General features: G+C 45.0%; 1 protein-coding gene across 4 annotated transcripts; it reads left to right on the top strand.

The window, feature by feature from the left end:
- The first annotated feature begins 152 nt into the window (after positions 1-152).
- LOC128333191 (proline-rich proteoglycan 2-like) lies at positions 153-22,939 on the top strand. Of its 4 annotated transcripts, XM_053268378.1 has the most exons (25): positions 153-280; positions 1,032-1,049; positions 1,852-1,884; positions 4,641-4,694; positions 6,385-6,435; positions 7,138-7,170; positions 9,252-9,278; positions 10,889-10,912; positions 14,968-14,991; positions 15,592-15,615; positions 17,740-17,775; positions 18,532-18,570; positions 19,293-19,328; positions 19,410-19,445; positions 19,530-19,565; positions 20,053-20,079; positions 20,162-20,188; positions 20,353-20,379; positions 20,464-20,490; positions 20,650-20,676; positions 20,761-20,787; positions 20,872-20,907; positions 20,993-21,022; positions 21,964-22,003; positions 22,704-22,939. In XM_053268378.1, the coding sequence occupies exons 1-24, from the start codon at positions 212-214 to the stop codon at positions 21,970-21,972; spliced, it is 777 nt and encodes a 258-aa protein (XP_053124353.1). In that variant the 5' UTR covers positions 153-211; the 3' UTR covers positions 21,973-22,003; positions 22,704-22,939. The 4 variants fall into 4 exon arrangements, with proteins under 4 accessions (XP_053124353.1, XP_053124354.1, XP_053124355.1 ...); XM_053268379.1 differs by lacking the exon at positions 1,852-1,884; XM_053268380.1 differs by lacking the exons at positions 20,353-20,379; positions 20,464-20,490.
- The last annotated feature ends 243 nt before the right edge of the window (positions 22,940-23,182 follow it).

Below are 23,182 nucleotides of genomic sequence, written 5' to 3'. Positions count from 1 at the left end.
GAGGCTGTTTTCCGCAAGAGTAGGTCTGCAATCAGTTAATCCCTATTGACCTTTCTGTACTGATAAGGTAATTTGGTGGCGGCATGAACACAAGCTGTACATTTGGGCTTTTGGGCTTCTGATGTCATCCATAAATACCCAGTGCTGAACACAGTGTTCAGACAGAGGAGATTCCACACAGCTGGGAAGGAAGTATCGAAAACCCAGCAACATGAAGCTCTCCATGGCAGTCGCCGTTATCTTGGCCTCCGTGCTTTGCACAAGGGAGACGGGCGCACAGGTGAGTTGGAGACGGACTTCTACGAATACCGCTACCAAGATTTATATACCGCTTTTCAGCAAAGGTGTACAAAGCAGTTTACCTAGGAAGATAAATAAATAATAAGAGGATTCCCTGTCCCCAAAAGACTCACAGTCTAAAAAGAATCATAAGGTAGACACTAACAGCAGCCACTGAAGGGATGCTGTGCTGGGGATGTAGGGCCAGTTGCTCTCCCCCTGCTAAATACAAGAGGATCAGCACGTTGAAAGGTGCCTCTTTGCTCAGTTAGCGGGGGTCTGAATATGATGAATATTTATATACCGCTTTTCAACAAAAGTTCCTAAAGCAATTTATATAGATGGATGGATGGATAGATGGATGGATGGACAGAGAGAGAGAGAGAGAGAGAGAGAGAGAAAGAGAGAGAGAATAAATAAGAAGGCTCCCTGTCCCCAAAGGGCTCACAGTCTAAAAAGAAACATAAGAGAGATCCCAGCAACAGCCACTGGAGGGATGCTGTGCTGGGGACGGGTAGGGCCAGTTGCTCTCCCCCTGCTCAATAAAGAGAATCCTCACTTTATGGCTATCCCTGTTCTCTGGCACTGCCAGTAAATTGGATTATTGATAAGGGCAGATCCAAGACATTTGCATCCTTCGACTTCAGTCACCACTAGACCCTTGTACTTCCAGTAGGTTTCATGGTGATGATGATGATGATGTTTGTGACAAGAAACAATACTAAGTAACCTGTGTATCTTTATTTTTCCAGGGGTATTATGGTATTCCAGTAAGTATTATGAACTTTATTTATATATATATATATATATATATATATATATATATATATATATATATATATATAGGGCAATGGAGACACAACCTCGTAATACGTGGGTTTAAAAGGGGTTAAATTTCAGGTCTCCGTGGTTGCCAGGTGGCCAGAAATGACCTCCAAAGTAATTTCCGGCCACCATTTTGCTAATTGGGGCCATTTTGTGGCTCATATGTAAAACAAATATAAAAATATGCACAAGTCAAGTCAAGTCAAGTTTTATTTACGGTCCTAGACCAAACGAATATGCACAATTTTTCACAGAATATTGGCAAAATTCGGGGTTTGGGGAGGCATTGCAGGATAGATGGAGTCCAGGAGAGCACAGCAAGTCACTTTATTTCATTGATTCATGCCTCCCCCCCATTTATTTTTAGCATTTTAAAGCTCTTTTTAGCCTCCAGGAACCTAACCCCCCAATTCTCATTGCCTCAAGAATTCGTGATCCACAGTTTGATTATCCACAGTTGTAGCCGAGAACAGAAAATAAAAGCTTGATGCAATTAAGCAAATTAAAAGACCAAAGCTGAAACCACATTTTAAACTGCATTTTTTAAAAAGTTCATTTTTAAAAAAAAAATGCTAAAAACTAAGAACTAAAAAACTTTTTAAAAAAAAAACACCTTCAGAGATAAGCAGCTGATACATTAAAAAGCCTCTTTGTAAAGATGTGTGTGTAATTTTTTTAAAAAGAATTTAATTTTAAACACAATTAAATTGGTGGGCATGACCAGAATCGGTATTTTGATGCTTACAGGGCAGTGTCGGTTTTGGTGGTCCTCCTGGCCCAGTAAGTATGACAAGTTGTGTCTGTCTGCTTGTGCCACATCGCTGTGTATCTCAGCACCTTGATCCTATCAAGCCTTTCCCCTCAACAGCTGAGCATTGCTGGCCCTTGACTTGGTGCGTACATTACTGGGAAGACGGAAACACACTCAACCAATTGCTGATGGTGAAGGGCCGTGAACACCTCCAGAAGCCCCACTTACAGGGAGTTACATCACCTGTCTTCATCCTCCACTGGCCACCAAGAGAGTTTTGCTCGCCCTTCCCCAAGGATCCAAAATGCCCACACGTCCTGTCTTGGATGGACCTCCTCAACACGGGTGCAGGGCTGCCTAAACATACCCTCACAGACACCGCACCTTCCCAGGCATGGCCCTATTCCTGGTTCTGCCCCACCCCCTTCTGGGTCTGCCTTCTGTTCCCTGGTGGCCTGTGGTAGCAATCATAGCCTCCCCTGGCTGCCCTCATTGGTGCTCAGCCCTGTCCTGTCCTCTCCCGATGTCCTCCGTGGTGGTGAGGGTGCCTGTCTCGACTGCCTCCTCCTGGCTCAGCCAAGAGGCTGCACGCCAGGCCAACCCAACCCAACCCAACCCAATCCAATCCAACCCAACCCAACCCAACCCAATCCAACCCAACCCAACCCAACCCAACCCAACCCAACTCAACCCAACCCAGGCACCATGTTGTTGCATGCCAGAACACGCCCCCACCCCTCTCTCTTGCTGCGATGGCACTTGGGTGTCTCAAGAGCGACATTGCTCCCCACAGAAGGGAGCATGGTGTCGGGATGTCAGGTGGCTGCTCTTCACCCAAGCCTCACAGGAGTCTCGGATATGATAGCTGTTGAAACAAGATCTATCTCTATCTCTATCTCTATCTCTATCTCTATCTCTATCTCTATCTCTATCTCTATCTCTATCTCTATCTCTATCTCTATCTCTATCTCTATCTATCTATCTATATTTCTGCAGATGAATTTTGATGTCTATGGACCTTATCCAGTGAGTAGGAGCTGTTTGGCTCGTCTCCTTATGTTATATCCTCTTTCTGACAGATAGCAGTTCAATAGCCCAATACTCATCCCATGGACTTATTTATTTATTATTTATTTAACATATTTACATACGGCCCAAAAGGCAAGTCTCTGGGCGGTTTATAGCAATACCAAAAAAAAGAGCAACAAATAAAAAGGTTAAAACGTTGCAACAATTTAAAATTTAAAATAAAGTTAAAACTATTAGAAACCATCAAACTATTGGAACAGAATCTAATTAAAAGCCTGGATGAACAAATGTAACCTTCCATGCAACCTGCTTCCAAAGATCTGTCGCTTAGGGGCACAGTCTAACGATCAGCCACGGAAGCCAAGAGAATCTGAGTCTGAGAGGTCTACAGATGATGAGCATATCAGGAAACGCATTGAACCTCAGGCTGGCAACCGGAAACTCACTCAATAACTGCCCTGAGCCATTTTTGGAAGGGCAGTATATCAATCTAAATAAATAAATTTATCAGTTTCCGTTTGTTCTGTTTCTACACAAGAATGAGACACATTTTGGTCTCGTTGAATTAGACCGGTCCTCTGGGTTTTCACTGGCATGCAAACGCTTCCAGAACGGACCCTTACTGGAAAGGGAGAGACCATATAACTCCTGTATTGAAGGAGCTACACTGGCAGCCGATATGTTTCTGGGCAAAATACAAGGTGTTGGTTATAACCCTATAAAGCCCCAAACAGCTTGGGCCCTGGGTATTTAAGAGAACGTCTTCTTCATCATGAACCCCACCGCCCACTGAGATCATCAGGAGAGGTCCGTCTGCATTTGCCACTTGCTCATCTGGTGGCCTCTCAGGGACGGGCCTTCTCTGCTGCTGCCTCGAGGCTTTGGAAGGCGCTCCAAAATAGCGAAATTAGAGCATCTCTGACAGCTTTTAAGAAGTCTTTAAAGACGCATCTGTTCACCCAGGCTTTTAATTAATATTGATGGTTTTAATGCTGTTTTAAAATATTGTTTAGAAAGTTTAAAATTGTTGGGATGTTTTAAACTTCTCGTTTTTGTTTTAACTAATGTATTACTTTCTGTTTTTATTTTGTTGTAAACTGCCCAGCGATGTAAGTTTTGGGCAGTGTAAAAATATGTTAAATAAACAAACAAACAAATAAATAAATAATGCAGGAGGTGGACATATCACAATTCGGGCTGCCCCAGGACACATGTCATCTAACTACTACGTGGTATGCATGTATGTACATACACACACACACAAACACCCCATTCTTTTTTCAGTCCATTGTATAAAATATGCTGCATGGTATAATTAATTAACTCTGTAAATAATTGTACAGGCAAACCTCATTCATTCATTCTTTCATTGTTCAATTTATATACCACTTTTCATTAAAATAACCTCAAAATGGTTTACAATATAATTAAAACAATGCACAATTACAAAAGTACAGATAATATAAATATAAAAATATTATTCATGGCAATGCTATTTGCAGTTGTACCCTGACCCAAATATTTGTGGATACAAAAGGGTTAAAACCCGCGTATCTGCGGTCCTTAGGTGCTTGGAAATGACCTCCGAGGTCGTTCTGCTTAAAGGAGCCATTATGTGGCTCTTCTAGTTAAAACAAAATTAATCTCCCCACCCCCCACAATTTTTCACTGGAAATTCACCAAATTGCTGGACAGACGGAGAGCACAGTACGACACTTTATTTAAATTAGTTCTGCCATTCTTTTGCTTGCTATAGGGTGGTCCCGCATTTGGTGGTCCTGCATTTGGTGGTCCTGGCTCTGGTGGTCAAGTGAGTATGACAAGTGTTGTCTGTCTGTGTGTGCCCCATCACCCATTAAGAGAGCTCTTATGAGTACTTTGATCCTATTCCCATTCTGCCTTTCCTCTCCGGGAGTGCCTGTGGGCCTCTCTTGCTAATAATGGCCATTTGTATTCGTATTCATATTCGTATGGTATGGCATCCCCTAACACAACTGGGAGAGCTGGTCCTGTGGTAGCAAGCATGAGTCATTCCCTGTGCTAAGCAGGCTCCACCCTGGTTTGCATTTGAATGGGAGACTACATATGGGGAATTTATTTTTTTAAAAATGTTTTTAAAATGTCTGGTAGAGACACTGGAGCAGGGCTGCTCAGCTTCGGCCCTCCCGCAGATGTTGGCCTACAATTCCCATAATCCCTGGCTATTGGCCACTGTGGCTGGGGGTTATGGGAGTTGTAGTCAAAAAACAGCTGAGGAGGGGCTAAGTTGAGCAGACCTGCACTGGAGAGATGCTATGCTGGAGCCAGAGGCGCTCTAGCCCCCGGACCTTGGGGACCCAGCCCGTGGCCTCCAAGGTCCGATGGAGCTTCCGGGGGACTTCCTGCTGTATGCTGTCCTGCAAAAAGTTACCTTCCTTTAGCTCCAGCTTGCCTTTGCCAGACAGGCCGGTCCAGCGGCTGACACTGCCGCCACAAAGTGTGGGGAGGCCTGCTTAGCTTACCCCCACCCCTGCTCATGCGCATTGGCAGCTCAAGGAAGGTAACTTTTCCTGGGGCAGGGGAGCAGAGCAGTGACCGAGTGGGTGTGGGGTGGTGGCAGGACACCCCTCAAATGCAGAGGCCCCGTGGTGGTGGTGGGGCCTCGTGGTGGGGCGGTCCGGGCACCGCTTTTGCCTAGGTGCATCCCTGGCTGGAGCAGGACAGGGCCAGTTGCTGGTGGGGTCCCAGCCCTGAGTCTGAGCTGACCTGTGTAAATTGTTCCTGCAGTGTCTCACTGCTCCAGGGCAAACCATCTCTACCATGGGACATGCATTCACTCACTATTTTGGGTATGATATATATGAAAACGCTTGAATCTGGTCCCCCAAAGATGGCAGCTGGAATGGGATATGTGCCATAAGTTGGCCTTCCACCAAGTTTCATGCCCGGCGTGGTATTTGTGGAAACAAAATGAACCAGTAAAGTAGTATGTTTATTGCGGTCACAGACCAGATGAACAAACAATAACAATTAATAGCGTCAAGAAGAAAATTCAGAAATTTCAAAAGTTTACAAAACCACAAACCATTCAAATTACTAATACAGTCTTTACGGAGCTTCGACGCCACAAAACAGAACTTTGCCACATGATCTGAAATTACAGGTTTAAAATTGGCCAGCATAATTTCCAAATAAAATTGGTCTGTGCGACCAGGATAAATAGCTAATATAGGAGCAATAAATTTGGTGCGAGTGTCCTTATAAAACTGGCAATAAAGAATAACATGGGTGATAGACTCTATATCCCCTGAGCCACAGGGACAACAGCGCTGATCATAATGGAAGTCGTTTGAATTTACCATCAAGTACTGCCGAAGGGAGAACGTTCAATTGCGCAAGGGTCAGAAATCTCCTAAATTCTGGTACCAAGATCTGGTCTAAATATTCAGCCGGTTTATAGTTAAAAAATTGAGAACCTAAGTAAATTATGAACCAGTTAATGTATGCTTGGATCTCTCTAGGGGGGTCCTGGCTTTCCTAATGAATTTCCTTCTCCACCGTACCCTGGACAAGTGAGTATGACCCTTTCCTGACTCTCATTGGCCCCATGGCCCTTTGGGTAGCTAACAGATGAGCACCCCCGTCTGACACTTGTTGACTTCCATGCCACCGACTTTCCGAGGATATGTCATTTGGGGACATGGGTTAGCAACATGAGCCAGGGGAACCGCCGGAAGCTCCTTATAGGTAGGCTCAGACATCCCGGGGAAACAGCTTACAAAGCCAGTTACTGACTTGTCCATGGCCGTCAGAGGTTCACACAGGACATCGTACCTCGTTGTGTGACCAAGACTTGAAGCTGGCTTGCCTAACTAAGTGCTGCTAGCCTTGAAGTTTGCACTGCTGTCTGAATCCACGCTATTCGTGAACCTCTGGCTCATTCTGGGTGACCCTGTGCCCTTGGGATCAATGGCGGTGAGGCAGCTGATAGAGATTTGTGCAAGGCAGGCAGGGATGGCCTCCAGGGGCTGGCTGGGAGGACAGACCTCTCAATGGCTGCTAGTCTGAGGGCAATATTGTAGCTGGGCATGATGGAAGTGGTAGTTCAGCAACATCCGGAGCACCACAGGTTGGGAACTCCAGTTGAAGCCTTCCCATACACAATTGCCATTGTATAGGGTACAGACAAGAGTCTGGGTCCCCATGCTATTTCATTTCTGAATGTTACTTATTGAAACAAGCAAGAACTATATATGAATTTTTTCTCCCTGTAGGGGTCACCTGGCTTCCCTATCTACTCCAACCCAGTGAGTCTGACAAGTTTGATTCTTCTACTTCCATCATAACTCCCTTTTGATAGATAGTAGGTGAATAGTCCAGTACTCATCCAATTGATGTCCATGCAATCTGCTTTCAAGGATGTGTTGTTGAAGGTCACTACCTTAAAGATGTGAGCCAAGGAAACCAATGGAGTCTCATTATGAGTGCCCCTAAAAAGGAGATCTCACCTCCTGCCTGTGGGCTCCCCAGAGGCATCTGGTGGGCCACTGTGTGAAACAGGATGCTGGACTAGATAGGCCTCGGGCTTGACCCAGCAGGGCTGTTCTTATGAGACAGTTTCAGTGAAAGCAGGTGGGTATCAGGCTGGCAACCAGAAATGCCCATTATCAGTTTCAATGAGTCTTATTTCTAGACAAGGATGGGACACAGTTCTGTCTCAGTGTAATCCAGGCTGGACCCATGGGTTTCGACCAGAATGCAAACCCTTCCAGCATGGACCTTTACTGGAAATCATGCAGGAGGTGGGCATATCACTGTTTGGGCTGCCGCAGGCCACACTTTGAGGTCATTCACACATTCAAAAACTGTGTCCTACCCGGGTTTGGGAGCTGTGTGTGCTCCAGAATTTTCATATGTGTGAAAGCAAGTTAGGAGGAAAACCTGGGTAGCTTTTCCTCCTACCTTACTTCCACACAATCATTTCTGCCCAGGTTTTCCTTCTACCTTGCTTCCACACAACCAAAAATTGGGAGCACACACGGCTCCCAAACCCAGGTAGAACACAGTTTTTGAATGTTTGAATGACACACAAGTTCTCTGGAGCACTGAGGTCTTAGTGGCCTCCCTCCTCTCTTAGATGAACATAGTCAAAGCCTCCCCACTACATGACTGCACTTGCAATAGGACAGATAGGTGCAAGGGTTTGGGGCCTCCATGAAATTTCATTTGTAAACATGATACAAGATGAACAATTTGATTTTATACCATCTATTATATAAATTATTTTAAAGTGTTTTCGTTTTTGGTTGTTTTACTGATTATGTCTCTGGTTCTTTAACAACAACATAAACAAACAAACAAACAAACTTTATTTGTTAGCTGCCCCATAAAAACCTGTTCTCTGGGTGGCTCACAACAGAGGGTTAAAACATCCAATAAGAACACATAACATATTAAATCATAACAGACAAAAAAGGTAGAAATAATGTACAAAATACAATACAAAGCAGCTTAAAAACTCATTTTAAAATTAGTTAAAAATCAGATCAAATCTGAAAACCAGAATTTAAAAGGTCTGGATGAACAACAAAGTCTTTACCTGGTGTCTAAAAGAACAAAGTGATGAAGCCAGGCGAACCTCACTGGGGAGGCTATTCCATAAACATGGTGCAACCACCAAAAAGACCCTCTCCCTTGTAGCCACCCGCCTCACCTCATTTGGCAAGGGCAAATGAGGAACTGGCTGTGTGAGCTTCTTTCTGGCATGAAGGACACCCCTGACAGCCAATCACGGTCTGAGAGAGGGAGGAGCTTCCTCCCTCAACTGTGGCTACAGCAAGTACAGCCAGCAGTTCAGCATTCGGATGTAACGCGGGCGGCTGCAAAACTCAGGTAGGAGCAGTGAAACTCACTACAGCCCAAGGTTTCAAATTGGAGTTTGGGATGGGAAAGCTCAGGTTGCTTTTCTGACACGACTGGGGTTTCACGAATTTGGACGTACAAGAAAGTCGACCTCAGGCTCCTTCACCTCTCATTTCCCATTACGTGTGAATGTGGCCACCATAATTTTTGACCATATAATCCAAAATGTCTGAATCTGCAATTATGGTGGTGAGAAAGTGAACCTGCAAGGGAAATGTGCAAGGGTAATTTCAGGCCAACAAAGGACTGAACACTTCAGTCAAATGAAACAGGACCAGAGTATTGGTGTAAATGCATTACTAGAAGGCTGAGCCGAAATGGAGTTTCTCGAAACGCAGCCCAATTAATTTCCCTGGTGATCGCTTCCAACTACACATGATTAACAGTTAGTGCTTCTATACAGATTCATCGCTGATGTGGAGATAAACAAGATCAAATAAGGTGCCTATTGTTTTCATTTTTGTAGGGTGGATCTGACAACAGCAACTTTGTGGTAAAATCAATTTTGTTTTCTGGATTGTAAAATCTGGGTTGTTTTCTGGATTTGTTTTCTGGATTGTGGTGGGGGGGACCAAACCAATTTTGCTTTCTGGATCAACACCCCAGTGTTGAGTGTTGCTCTTGCTTTGATTTCAGTGCAACTTCCAAGTTGCACAAGCTTTTAGATCTATATTCTAAACATGTGAGCTTCAAAGGGATGCCACAAAAGGGCGTTGTCAGGGCTGGGGGTTTTGAAGGGAGAAGAGGGTTATAGACATGGTTACAAAGACCCAGATCACACACCTTATAAGGCAGAGGCAGGCAACCTTGACTCTCCAGCTGTTATGGAACTGCAGCTTGCATCATCCCCAGACACAATAAATTGTGGCTGGGGTGATGGGGTTTGTAGTTCAACAACAGTTGGAGAATCAAGGTTGCCTACCTCTGCTATAAGGAATAATGGGCAGAATCCAGCAAAATTATTCATCCCATTGAAAAAACCCTGGCATTGGAACTTAGTAAAGAATAGTTAAAGTCCTATTGACTTCAATGGGACTCACTGATGTCTAGCGTTTGCTGAGTTGTGCCTCATTGCTTGCAATGACTGCAATGATTTGCAGGGTTTTAATTATGTCTAGAGATGTGAAGAGCTGGGGGGCGGGAACTGGGGTGGGGGGGAATGGTTCTTTTCTAGAGGGGTTCCAGCCCTTCACATCTGCCATTTATGGAAGTTCCAGCCATCATGGTTACGGTGCTCCCCTCTTCACCTAATTGGTGCCGTAACCATGAGTGGCCGGCTGGAAAAGGTAGGTGACAGCACCTGGGTGGGACTAGGGATGTACATGAAACACGCATGCACGGCGGCCATGGGCATGCCGGCACTGTGCACGGGCAGCTGGGAGACACCCCGCCAGTGTGTGATCATAGCTGGGGGGAGCTCCATGATTATGGAAGTGGTGGCGAGCAGAGGAGGAGCAGGTATGGACCTGATCTCCACCGTGATGTGTGATCCCTCCGTTTTAAAGGGGTGTGCTGCGATTCGGTTTCCGAATTGGGTTTCGTGCACTTCCCTAGGTGGTCCTTCCTACCCACTTTGGCACTGTAACCATGAGTGCTGCTGGGGTGAAGAACATCGGAATAGGATCAGATATATTTGAATAACTGCACCTGTGCACTGATCTGTACTTGTGTACACTGTACACTTGTTGTAGGAGATAATGTGAACATCTTGTGTGAATAGGGATAAGGCCTGTGCATGCTGCCCTGAGTTTTTTGGGGGAAGGGTGAGTCAAAATCAGAAAATGTATTGCTGGTGACCTGAGCAGTGCTGTAAGTGTGCAGCCCAGGCCACTGCAGTTGGAGAGCACGCACAGAGGGCAGGTGATTGCCGTAGGCAGGGCAGCCACTGTGTGGGATGCTGGACAAGGTGCTGCTACTCGGCTTCTAGATGCTGGCAACATCACCAGTAAAGAATTTTAAAGATACCCCCCCCTCTCACACACACACCACCACCACCACCACTGGTTTGTCCACAAAATATTGCTCCCTGCAAGTGGGAAGGGAAATAGAACTGGACAGGGGAGAATGAGCTTCTTTGATTAATCTGTGCCTTTCCCTTCACAGTATGGTTTATTCAAGAGAATTACCGTAAGTACACAGAAGTGGGTTTTGTTCTCTGTGGGTTTCCATCATCTCAGGGCTCGACGGCATCTTATATTGAGCTTGTGAGGAAGGCCGTTGCTTTTTATAAAATAAATAGCAGCTGTGGGTGGGGGCCTGGAGCAGGATCGTGGTAGGGCAAAGGTTAACCCCCACTCCCCCCGTGCTGCAGTCCTAATCCTGAACATGTAGTTAGGCCCTAACATTGAGCCAAAGGCTTGATTGAAGGAAGGTGGGTCAAGATGGTAGGAATCCAGGATCCTGCAGGAAACCCAGGAGGCTGACTTGTTCCCATGGGAGGCTGGCATCTTCCCCCACTGCTCAGCTGCTCTCTGGAGATGTCTGGTGGCCATTTGAGTACTCAGCATATCACTTGGCTGCCTGCTGACCACTCAAATGGCCACCACCGGGGGCAGAATGGGCTCTCCATGGAATCCCATTGGCCTCCTGGGCTTCCTACATGATGATGGGTACCACCATCAGTGATGCTCACAATTTTCAACAGGTATTTTACCCTGCCCTTGCCTTCTCCCCTGGAAGCTCTGTCACTGGCAGAAGGCTTGCAAAGTACTTGGGCAGAGATATCACCACACACTCAATGTCATGTAGTTTCAGTAGCTCAATGTGAGTGTAACGATTTAGCGATGGCGAATGGTGGATTTCAGCCCAGCCTTTGTCTCAAGGCAAGCCCACACGGGGGAAAGAAAAATGCTGATTGATTCCCTCCATGTTTGCTCAATAAAGGCTGTTCCTTTAAACTTAACCTGGTAGAAAATACACTTCCACCACACCCTAATTACAGAGTCTGCCCCCCCCCCGGATTTGGGTGAATGTCCAGGGAACTCTCCTTCTTCTTTCCCAATAGACAAATACAAAACCCCTCCATGTATAGCTTCCATGTGGTAGGAAAACTTGGTAGGTTGTTGAGCAATTAAAATTGAGGCATGTTTGCACCAGAGTAAAACCCCTTTTCCTGAGTGAAAAATCCACTCAGAGGCAGGTAGGATACAAACAATCAAAAAGAGAAAACTTTTATTCATAATACTACAGACTACTTCGGTCTGAGGCTCTAGCAGTTTCAAGTTACAGGTAACAAAAGAAACACTCAGTGCTTTACATGATTGCATCCAAAAAGCCTTCCGGCTGGCATCTGGAGTTTAAAACTGGAGTTTAAAACACTTTAAAAACTTGTGGTTACCCAGGTATACATAAAATTCAAAAAGCACCCCCCCCCCATTGCAAGGAACCTTTAAGAACACCTTTATGGGGTACATCTACAGGGCCTTGGATGGATAAAAAGGGCACAGGTTCAGCATTCTTACCTTACAGATAAAACATAGACCATTTGTAAGGAATTGCAGTAGCATGAAATCAAAGAAACCTAATGTTTCCCCAAAGCCAAAGCCTTGGCTTCCTTCCTGAACTCACCAAATCCATGGCAGAGGAGTCAAGCTTCCTGCAATCCTGTCTCCCAAGGATCTGCAGACATCCTTCCCTGAGAGAATTCTTCAGGCTAGCTTTGACCATGAGGCAGCAAAAGCCCCATCACTCCCCACTAAGCCTTCTGCCCATCCTTCCTTATCTCCTGCCTGGCTGCTTCTCTAGAAAAAAGACCCCCTTCACTTTCTGCCTCAGTGCCCTCTAGGTCCAGGTCACTGTGTGCTGAGTGGGTGATCCCCAGAGGTCACTGCCTGACAGACAGGACAGGATTCACTTCCAGTTCACTCTTTAGGGTAAGGGAGGGCCAGTTGCTACAGTGAGATATCAGTTCAGGATGATACCGTTTAAAGGACTCAGCAGTGAAATCCATTTGGTGTCTTCTGATTGTTCAAAGGAGGCTAATTTCCCAAAAGATATTCTCATTCTCGTATGGGAAAGCAGGAGATCTAACCAGCCAAAAGATGCCCCCTAGGCAATCAACAACAGCAACAAATATTTCTATACCACTTTTCAACAACAGTTCTCAAAGTGGTTTACACAGAAAAATAAAGATGGCTCCCTATTCCCAGAGGGCTCACAATCTAAAATCTCCTTGGGGAAATAGCTTGAGACCTCTGAGTTGAAGGCAAGAGTGTTTCCTCTGGCTTTGTGGAGTGTCTGGGACTGGTTCCTCTTGGGGTCCACTAGTATGGAGGCTTCCCCACTAGACCCGCCCTCAGAATGGTCCACCTCGTTCCGTGGTTGAGGGGGATCCTGGATCCTAGGTCATGGCACTGTCATGTCAGGCACAATTGGTGAAAATTGCTCTCCTATGCAAGTGTGCCTGTTGTGTTCCTCAGGGAGGTGCCAGCAGTGCGTTTTCAGCATGCCACTTCCAGAGAAGCAATGGTGCTTTGTTACTCTACAAATGAGCCAACATACTTGGGCAAATACAACATCAAATATTCCGTTTATTCCCACTCAGGATTCCTTTATTGCAGAGGTAGTCAATGTGTGGCTCTCCAGAGCTTGCTGAACTACAACACCCATCACTTCCAGCCTCAATTTATTACAGCTGAGCAGGATGGGAGTTGTAGTTTGGCATCGCCTAGAGAGTGTGTGGGGCTCTCCAAATGTTGCTGAACTACAGCTCTCTTCCAAATTGCCTACCCTTGCATGGTTGTGTGGATCCAGATGTCTCCACTCAAAGAAGTACTTCTGTCTTCCATTCTAAATTCATCAGAGGAGAGATTTGGATGCACCTTTCCCATTATCATGAACCTGGAGCATGGATCCTACAATCTCGGTCCATACGCAATATAACCCTATGCATATTATTTCTTTAATTATCTGTTGTTTCTCTGTGGCTACTAGACTACAAGAGGCATGTTGCAGAGATAATGGGTGCATCTCTGATGCTCTGTGGAGCATCACGATGAAATGCAGCTTAGAATAACTCCTGCCTTTTCCTCTTCATAGGATATGCTCAATAATTTGTTCAGTGGATGGAGACCTCAACCAGTGAGTATTACTGGAGTTGCTATTCAAATAATCTTGCTTATTGTAAAGGCAAGTGAGATCAGACTGAACACTAAGGGCTTGAAGCAAAGGAAGGCCTGTGCTCACCTCAGTTTGCACCCATAAATCAATGCAGACTTTTCTTCCAGGGGTATGAAGAGAACACGCAATGTCCAATGAAACTGGACACAATTGATTTTGAAGTTAGATTGGACATCTTCTTCACTCCTGGACATGAGCAATGAGCTGGCTCTGTGCAAAATGAATGCAGATGCCATCTTTCTAAAAGGCCATTCAGAGAGACTGGTCTTTCCCAGGATGCAACAGCTGAAACATTCAAATATATTGTGGCTGCAGTCCTTTGTGTACGTCCTTGGGAGTAAGCCCTCACTGAACCTCTGAGCCAATATGCATAGGGTTATATTGCGTATGGACCGAGATTGTAGGATCTATGCTCCAGGTTCATGATAATGGGAAATGTGCATCCAAATCTCTCCTCTGATGAATTTAGAATGGAAGACAGAAGTACTTCTTTGAGTGGAGACATCGGGATCCACACAACCATGCAGGCGTAGGCAACTTGGAAGGGAGCTGTAGTTCAGCAACGTTTGGAGAGCCCCACACACTCTCTAGGTGATGCCAAACTACAACTCCCCATCCTGCCCGGCTGTAATAAATTGAGGCTGGAAGTGATGGGTGTTGTAGTTCAGCAAGCTCTGGAGAGCCACACATTGACTACCTCTGCAATAAAGGAATCCTGAGTGGGAATAACTGAATATTTGATGTTGTATGGGGGGGGAACCCTACCCTCACATTTGCCCATGTATGTTGGCTCACTTGAAGAGTAATGAAGCAGCACCATTGCTTCTCCGGAAGTGGCAATGCTGCCCATGCGCTGCTGGCACCTCCCAGAGTAACACAACAGGCACATTCGCACAGGAGAGCAATTTTCGCCAACCTTCCCTGCCTGCTTGCAAATGATCGCAGTAGGAATAGCATACCTGAAAGAGGCTGGACTTCCAGAAAGCATGGTTAAATTTATTTTTGTTGAAGCAGACAGGAGTAATGTCTCTTTGTATTATCATTTCTTTTCATTATTTCTGCAGAAACCATTGAGCTTCTTTGGCATGGTAAGTATAATATTTCTGGGGGACGGAGGTCACCCTACTGTTCCCCAGGAAGCCCTAGTAGAACGATCAGTTTGGGATAGAACAAATAAAAACCAAAACAATCCGTTTAGATAAAGCACAGAAGGACCCTTTCCAGAATGGACACTATGACAGTGTCACTATGTGTCCATTAAGTGTGCTTCAGGACTGCCTGTGTTTTGACACCACAGTCCCTGCGCTGTCAGCAAGCTGCCGTTCACATTTCGGATGCCTTCTTTGGGGTTTTATCTTTGCAATACAGCGCTACAACACTGTAAATCGACAGTGGTGTTTTCCCGATGCAAACGTTTCACACAAGCTAGAAGAGACTGCTCCCCCTGCTGGTTGCTTTACAACACAACCTCTTTTTATAATTTCAAAACGGTTTTGCCATGCCGAAGTCAACTACCGCTGTTCAGTGGGTAATCTGGAAAGCACCATGGAAATAATTGAAGCCTGTCTGCAAATGATTGCAGTACTAACAGCATACCTGAAAGAGCCTGGCTTTCCAGAAAGCTTTGTTAAATGGTTTTTGTTGAAACAGACAGGATTAATGTTTCTTTTTTATCATAATTTCTGCAGCAACCACTTAGCATCCCTGGCATGGTAAGTATTACAATTTTGGGTGTGTGTGTGTGTGTGTGTGTGTGTGTGTGTGTGTGTGTGTGTGTGTGTGTCAAACTAGCCTTGACAGGAATATGGCAGCATGTTGTTACAGGCTTGCATTTATTTGTGAGCATCTAGCATGCAGGACTGCAATTTGGATCAGGACTACAGCATAAAAGTGTGGCTATTTCACCCGGTTGCATCTGAATGGGAGACTAGATGTGTGAGCAGTGGAAGATATTCCCCTTAGGGGATGAAGCTGCTCTGGGAAGAGCATCTAGGTTCCAAGTTCCCTCCCTGGCAGCATCTCCAAGACAGGACAGAGAGATTCCTGCCTGCAACCTTGGAGAAGCCGCGGCCAGTCTGTGTAGACAATACTGAGTTAGATAGACCAATGGTCTGACTCGGTATATGGCAGCTTCCCATGTCCCTATGTTCTGTGCTCTTTTCCTTGCCAAAGAATGCTCCCTTCCCACTGGCCATTGTAGTGAAGAGTTAAATAGCTGCTTTCTGTGTGCGGAGGTTTTTGGTTGAAAAACAGCCCAGAGATAACAGGCTAAATACCCGCTACCTCCATGCTGTGGTCCCAACATGAACCATAGCCTCCGTGGATGCTACTCACAAGTAAGCCTGCAATTACATGCGGATGCCTTATCATCATGTTTCATGTGGCCCTGTATCTCCTGGTTGGTTAGACAACAGATGGACAGCCAGACAGATTTCCATGCAGACAACATCCAAATAAGGCTGTATTCTCATGACCATGGTGATGGCGGTCAAAGAGCTAACCACAGTTGCCATGCCTGGTGTGCTCCTGCAGAGCATGCCTTGAGAACTCAGAGGCAATCCCAGTCAAACCCCTGTAGTTAAATTTCTCTGCCATCATGGCGTCTGCGGAAAGCCGCCCAGTGGAGTTATTTCGAGTAATTCTTGGTCCGTTACACCTTGGACCACAAAACCAGGGGGAAGATTCATCTGTAACCCACTCACTCAAAAGGTGGGCGCCCTTTCTGCTCTTCTTGTTGCTGGGCGAAACATCTCCTCCCCTCACGTGCTGCTGAAAGAGCCTGAAAGGTTTCCTTTCCTCTCTTTGGCCGCCAGTGAGGGGATGGGAGGTTCTGCTGGTTGTGTGAGAGAGCAAAGGCTACCTTGCATCCCCAACCTCTACCCACTACTGTGAGGGCAGAAGTCATGAGGTTTTCCTTCCCCTCTCTCTTCCTCACTTGTCTTTCTCTGCCTCCCACCGCTGTGACCTCAACCAGGGCCCTCTCTCACTCTCCCCGCCTGCCAGATAAGCCCTTTTGGTTGCTTCAGTGTGGTTCCCCCAGGGACGGATTAAGTTCTTTGCTTCCTGTAAGTGGCCAAAGATTTGCCATCCCAGCTGCAAGGGAGGAAGGGGGGAGAGTTAAAAATTTTTTTTAAATGTTAAGACTGCCGCCGTGTGACAGCAGGGCAGCGTGGTGGCAGAGCGGGTGGCGATACCCCTCTTAACCCAAACCCGCCTACATCCCAAATGATAGCTATCACCCAAAACTGTTCAACATCACGTGCAAAGGGGGAGTGGCCTCAAGCTCTCCCCACAAAACCCCTTTAGGCAATAGACACTGATCGTGTGTAGAGCCTCACTGTCTGAGATCCCACACAGCGTCCCACGGGTGATAGGAGCCCCCTCCGTGCGGTTGTATGGTGATGTGATGTGATGTGTGGCCCTAAGGCACTCATCACACAGTTGCACCGGAGCACAATTGCACGAATGCCAAAAGTTGCACAAATGCAGTTGTACAACAGTACAGCCATATTATGCATGACCAGTGACTTAGGACCACACAAAAGCATGGATGCTACACTAGTGCTAGTGTATATATATGTACTTCAATGATCTCCATTTCCCCCAGAAGTCCTCAGTGTCACCCGAAAATATGCCCCTGAGGGTTGTACGGCCCTCAGGGGCATATTTTTTCAGAAGAACCAGTGCTTCATTAGTCAGGATGTCAGTTGGCCTCATTGTACAGCAAGTGTAAAGGGGATATCTCTGGTTTCAGAGATCAAGAATGTACATCTGTTACTGCAGAGAACATTAAGATGAAGTGAAGGTTAATATAACTTCTGCCTTTCCCCTTTTAGTCTTTTTGGGACCGGTTTTTCAAACAAAACCAACAGGTGAGTATTTTGAAGTGGAAGAGGGCAGGGATGTTTCTCATTGCCTTGTCCATTCTAGCAAGAGAGTTCGGATTAAATAGCTACAACCCCTCTCCTACAGGGAAGGAGAGCTGATTTTGTGGTAAAAAGCTGAAAGGTTTTCTCCTTAGGGGATGGGGCCATCGGTCAGTGGTAGAACATCAGTGGTAGAACATTAAAAGAGGAGAGCTGGTCTTGTGGTGGCAAGCATGACTTGTCCCCTTAGTTAAGCAGGGTCCACCCTGGTTGCATTTGAATGGGAGACCACATGTGAGCACTGGAAGATATTCCCCTCAGGGGATGGAGCTGCTCTGGGAAAAGCATCTAGGTTCCAAGTTCCCTCCCTGGCTTCTCCAAGATAGGGCTGAGAGAGACTCCTGCCTGCAGGAGAAGAAGCTTGGAGAAGCCACTGCCAGTCTGTGTAGACAATACTGAGCTAGATAGACCAATGGTCTGACTCAGTATATGGCAGCTTCCTATGTTCCTATGCTTGGCATGCAGAAGATCCCAGGTTCACCTCCAGGCAGGTCTGAGAAAGGCTCCTGCCTGTAATCTTGGAGAGCTGCTGTCAGTCAGTGTAGTCAATGCTGAGCTAGATGGACCAGTGGCCTGACTTGGTAGAAGGCAGTTTCCTATGCTATGAGATTGGTCTATAAGGTTCTGACAGGATATTTCCCTTGTTTTTTGGCCTGCTTAGATTCAGAAACTAACTCAGTCAATTTTTATTTATTTCTGTAGGTTGATCCTGGCTTTGGTGGTGTTTTCAACCCGGGCCCAGTGAGTTTGATACATGTGGTTATCTGCTTGTGTCCTACCCCCCTTTTGACAGATATCAAATAAGCTACCACATTGGTATTGGTAGCTCCCCAAATTGAATGATAGTTTGGCTAGGTTACATATGGTAACTCCCAGCATTTCCCTTTGAGCATCCCTAGGACTATCAAGCAGCTCCACAAATGACAAAGGCAGTAATGCTGAGATTGGGCTTTTCATGCATACAGCCATGCATGCATAGGAGCTGCACTCACTCACAGTTGGGAATTCTGGTACACCCAGAGTTTCAGACTGTATGTATGAGTTATATAGCCTCTACACACACATACACATACGTACAGACCATTTTCATCTTCCTCTGAGTGCATGGAGATTGGGCAGGGTTGGGGCTGGGCCCGTGAGCATGATCCCACCCACTCTTCCGTCAGCACATGGGTGGAATATGAGAGGAAGCAGGCTAATGTGTCCAGCTGTCCTGTGCATCTTTTCTATCCTGCTGAAATGCAAATAAGTCCCAACTTTCCTCAGGGAAAGCGAAAAGGTGAATGCCACAAAATGACAAAGAAAATGTGCATTTTTGCATCACCTTGAAACATAAATTATGGTTGTTCTTTTAGCTGGCTCCAGGATCTCCACCCCAAGGGGTGAATATCCCTTTCCATAAACAGGACGTGCGTCTTTTGCAGTATCCTGAAACATAAATAATTCCAGTTTTGCTCTTTCAGGCTCCTCAAGGATACCCAGTATATCAACCCCAAGGGGTGAGTATCCCTTCCCATAGATATGAGGTGCTTCTTTTGTACCATCCCAAAACATAAATAATTCCAGTTTTGCACTTTTAGTTTCCTCAAGCATATCCAGAATTTCTACCCCAAGTGGTGAGTATCCCTTTTCATAAACAGGATTTGCATCTATTGCAGTATCCTGAAACATAAATAATTTTATTTTTGCTCTTCTTTTAGTTTCCTCAAGAATATCCAGGATTTCCACTCCAAATGGTGAGTATCCTTTCCCATAAACAGGATATGCATCTTTTGCAGTATCTTGAAACATAAATTTATTTTTAGCCTACTTTCCTGAAGGAAAGTAAGCTTATATGACCCAGTTTTGTGTGTGTGTGTGTGTGTGTGTGTGTGTGTGTGTGTGTCCTTATCAAGTTTGAACCACATTTGGAACAATTGTCAGGACCCATAGGGACACCTCAATGGTGTCATTTGTAATGATGTCATCCACCCCAGTTCAAGATGGTGGATGCATGAGTGTTTGAACTTTGAAGCAGAAGTGGGCTAACTTGTGAAGATGGTAATTATCAATTAAGCTTATAATGAAAAGAAAGTAGGCAGTTTAGTTTTTACCACCCCAAGAGGTCTTTTAGCCTACTCAAGGATATGCACCCAAGGAATGAATATTCCTTCCCATAAACAAGATATGCATCTTTTGCAGTATCCTGAAATATAAATAATTACCATTTTGTTCTTCTTCCAGCCTGCTCCAGGATCTCCACCCCAAGGAGTGAGTATCTCTTCCCATAAATAGGATGTGCATCTTTTGCAGTATGCTGAAATATAAAGTAATTCCCTTCTTGTTTTTTTAGCCTCCTCCAGGATCTCCACTCGAATGGGTAAGTATCCCTTTCCATAAACATAAATAATTCCCATTTTATTCTTATTTTAGTCTGCTCCAGGATCTCCACCCCAAGGGGTGAGTATCCCTTCCCATAAACAGGACAGGCATATTTTCTAGTATCCTGAAATGCAAATAATTCCCATTTTGTTCTTCTTTCAGCCTGCTCCAGGATCTCCACCCCAAGGGGTGAGTATGCCTTCCCATAAATAGGAAGTGCATATTTTGTAGTATCCTGACATATAAATAATTCCCATTTTGTTCTTCTTTCAGCCTCCTCCAGGATCTCCACTCGAATGGGTAAGTATCCCTTTCCATAAACATAAATAATTCCCATTTTGTTCTTATTTTAGTCTGCTCCAGGATCTCCTCCTCAGGGGGTGAGTATCCTTTCCCATAGACAGGCATATCTTCTAGTATCCTGAAATACAAATAATTCCCATTTTGTTCTTCTTTCAGCCTGCTCCAGGATCTCCACCCCAAGGGGTGAGTATGCCTTCCCATAAAAAGGATGTGCATATTTTGCAGTATCCTGAAATACAAATAATTCCCTTTTTCTTCTTCTTTTAGCCTCCTCCAGAGTCTCCATCCCAAGGGGTGAGTATCTCTTTCCATTAACAGGATGTGCAGCTTTTGCAGTAATTTGAAACATACATAATTCCCATTTTGCTCTTCTTTTAGCCTGCTCCAGTATCTTCAGGATCTCCAGCCCAAGGGGTGAGTATCCTTTCCTATAAACAAGATTCTTACCTTTGGTTCTGTCTTGAAATGTATACGGTAATTCTTGTCTTTTTTCTTTTAGCCTACTGAATCACCTCAAGCAACCCAGCAGGTGAGCATTCCTTCCTACAGTCATGATTGGCACTTTTATACAACCCCAAGAAATGTAAGCAATTCTTGGGTACCCCCACCTCCTGCTCTTATTAAGACTCTTGCATTCCTGATGAGGAATTGCATCTTTTGAGTCTATTAAAATATAAATGAAAGGTGTAGACCCACAACATAATGTTGCAGTATATCCCCTGTGTGCATGTGTGAACTTGAGTCTGCTGCTGAGCATGGTGGAAAAAAACCCAAAAGATAGCAACAAAGATAAGAGCTCTGTCTCAAAAGTGGGTCTTATTTTATAAACAATTTTTATTTTTCCTGCTTCCTGGGGTTTTTGGTTTTTTTTTAATGGGGAATGGGCAATGGTGCTGCTCAGCCCCATTGTGTTTTTGTTTCATTACAACTAAGTTCCACTCTCACTCCAAGTGGGGCTCTACATCTCCCCCCACCCCCAGAATGCTTCCTTGTAATGTTGTGTGCACTCAATGAAAGTTAGGCAGAGTTTAGCATTTGTACCTATGCATCACAAAACATAATAGGCATGCTTTCTTCCTCAACAGTTTTTTTTTGAGTGCTGTTGGTTAGTTCTCTTGCAATTTCACTTCACACAGCATACCATTAATTTTGCTGGAATTTGCTGCTACAGGAGCATTTGACCATGGCCCTTAGCATAGATGACTTTAATAGTGGATTTGACAAATTCGTGGAGAATATCAGTGGCTGTATGCTACCTCCAGGTTCAGAAGCAGGATGCCTCTGAATACTGTTTGCGAGGGAGCAGATAAGTCATCTTTCAAAGTGGTTTTCCCCCCCAAAGAGAGTAAATTAATGATCCCCCCTTTCTAGCAAATACGTGATGAAATTTCTCCTGTGGTTTCAAGATCGTCAACCTTCATGTTGTTTTGCACATGCTCTGAGCTGGTTGCCTGCCTTTTATTTTTTCAGGCAGAATAAACCTGACCATCTCTCCTGGGAAAATGCTCAGGTGAGTATAAGATGCTGCCTTTGCTCTAAGGGAAGTTTACACTTTGCTGATTTCCCCCCAAAACATTAATACCCCTGCTAACTTGGCAAAGGGGCACCTGCTAAGGTGGTGATTCTCTTTATTTAGTAGGGGGAGAGTAACTGGCCCTATCCACCCCCAGCACAGCATCCCTCCAGTGACTGTTGCTGGTGTCTATCTTATGTTTCTTTTTAGATTGTGAGCCCTTTGCGGACAAGGATCCATCTTATTTATTTATTATTTTTCTGTGTAAAAACCCAGAGCCATTTTTGGAAGGGCGGTATAGAAATAGAATAAATAATAAATAATATGCGAGTTGCTTTGGGATGCAAATATATATTATCATTGGCGTCTGGAGGGTGGGTGGAAAGAGGAACAAGGCAAGGTTGAGGGTGCGCTCCCATGCTCTAACTCTGGTTAAGGGCTGGGGGCTAATGAGAGCAGAAGCACTGGGATCAGGAGTAAACCTAGCACTCCACACAAGCAGCTCAGCCCAGATTTGATTACCTTAGCCTGGATTGGGCTGCTGTGAGAACAGCTCCATGATATCACTCTACACAGTGTTGTTGTGCCGGAACAATCAACAAGTGAGGATACACACACACACACACACACACACACACACACACACACACACACACTCCATTATCCTTAATTTTGACTCTCAGTTTTACTTTTCTAGATTTACAGACTGGATCTGCTGGGAAGAAACCTCAGTGCCTGTTGCTACGCTCTCCACTCACAAACTGCACAACCTTCTTACCAATCAAGTTCCAAATGTGAAATGCAACTTCCTTCTGATGGGGGCTTCTGGTGACAGCAGTTTTTGTTGTGGTTGTTGTTGATTTCTGGTGCCCTTCTTACAACCAAGGGCAGGGGAACAATCCTGCTTGCTGCTTGCTTTGCAAAATAAAAAATGACAATTTAACAACATCTTGTCTTCCTTCTTCTTCTGAGAAATTAATTTATTTCCAAGCTAAAGTGGGAGTCATGCCTCTCTAATAACATAGTCTTTCTGTCTGAGGTAAAAGTCTTAAACTGAACACAACTATATGAGACATGTATTTGGAGATGCTTAAGCATATTTTATTTTTATTTTTATTTATTTATTTATTTATTTATTATTGTTAAATTTATTTACTGCCTTTCATTAAAACAATC

The sequence above is a fragment of the Hemicordylus capensis genome, chromosome 7 (genome assembly GCF_027244095.1).
Source record: "Hemicordylus capensis ecotype Gifberg chromosome 7, rHemCap1.1.pri, whole genome shotgun sequence".
In the NCBI taxonomy this organism is placed as follows: Eukaryota; Metazoa; Chordata; class Lepidosauria; order Squamata; family Cordylidae; genus Hemicordylus; species Hemicordylus capensis.
The sequence above is the reverse complement of the archived record's forward strand: the minus strand, read 5'-3'. Positions and strand labels throughout refer to the sequence as shown.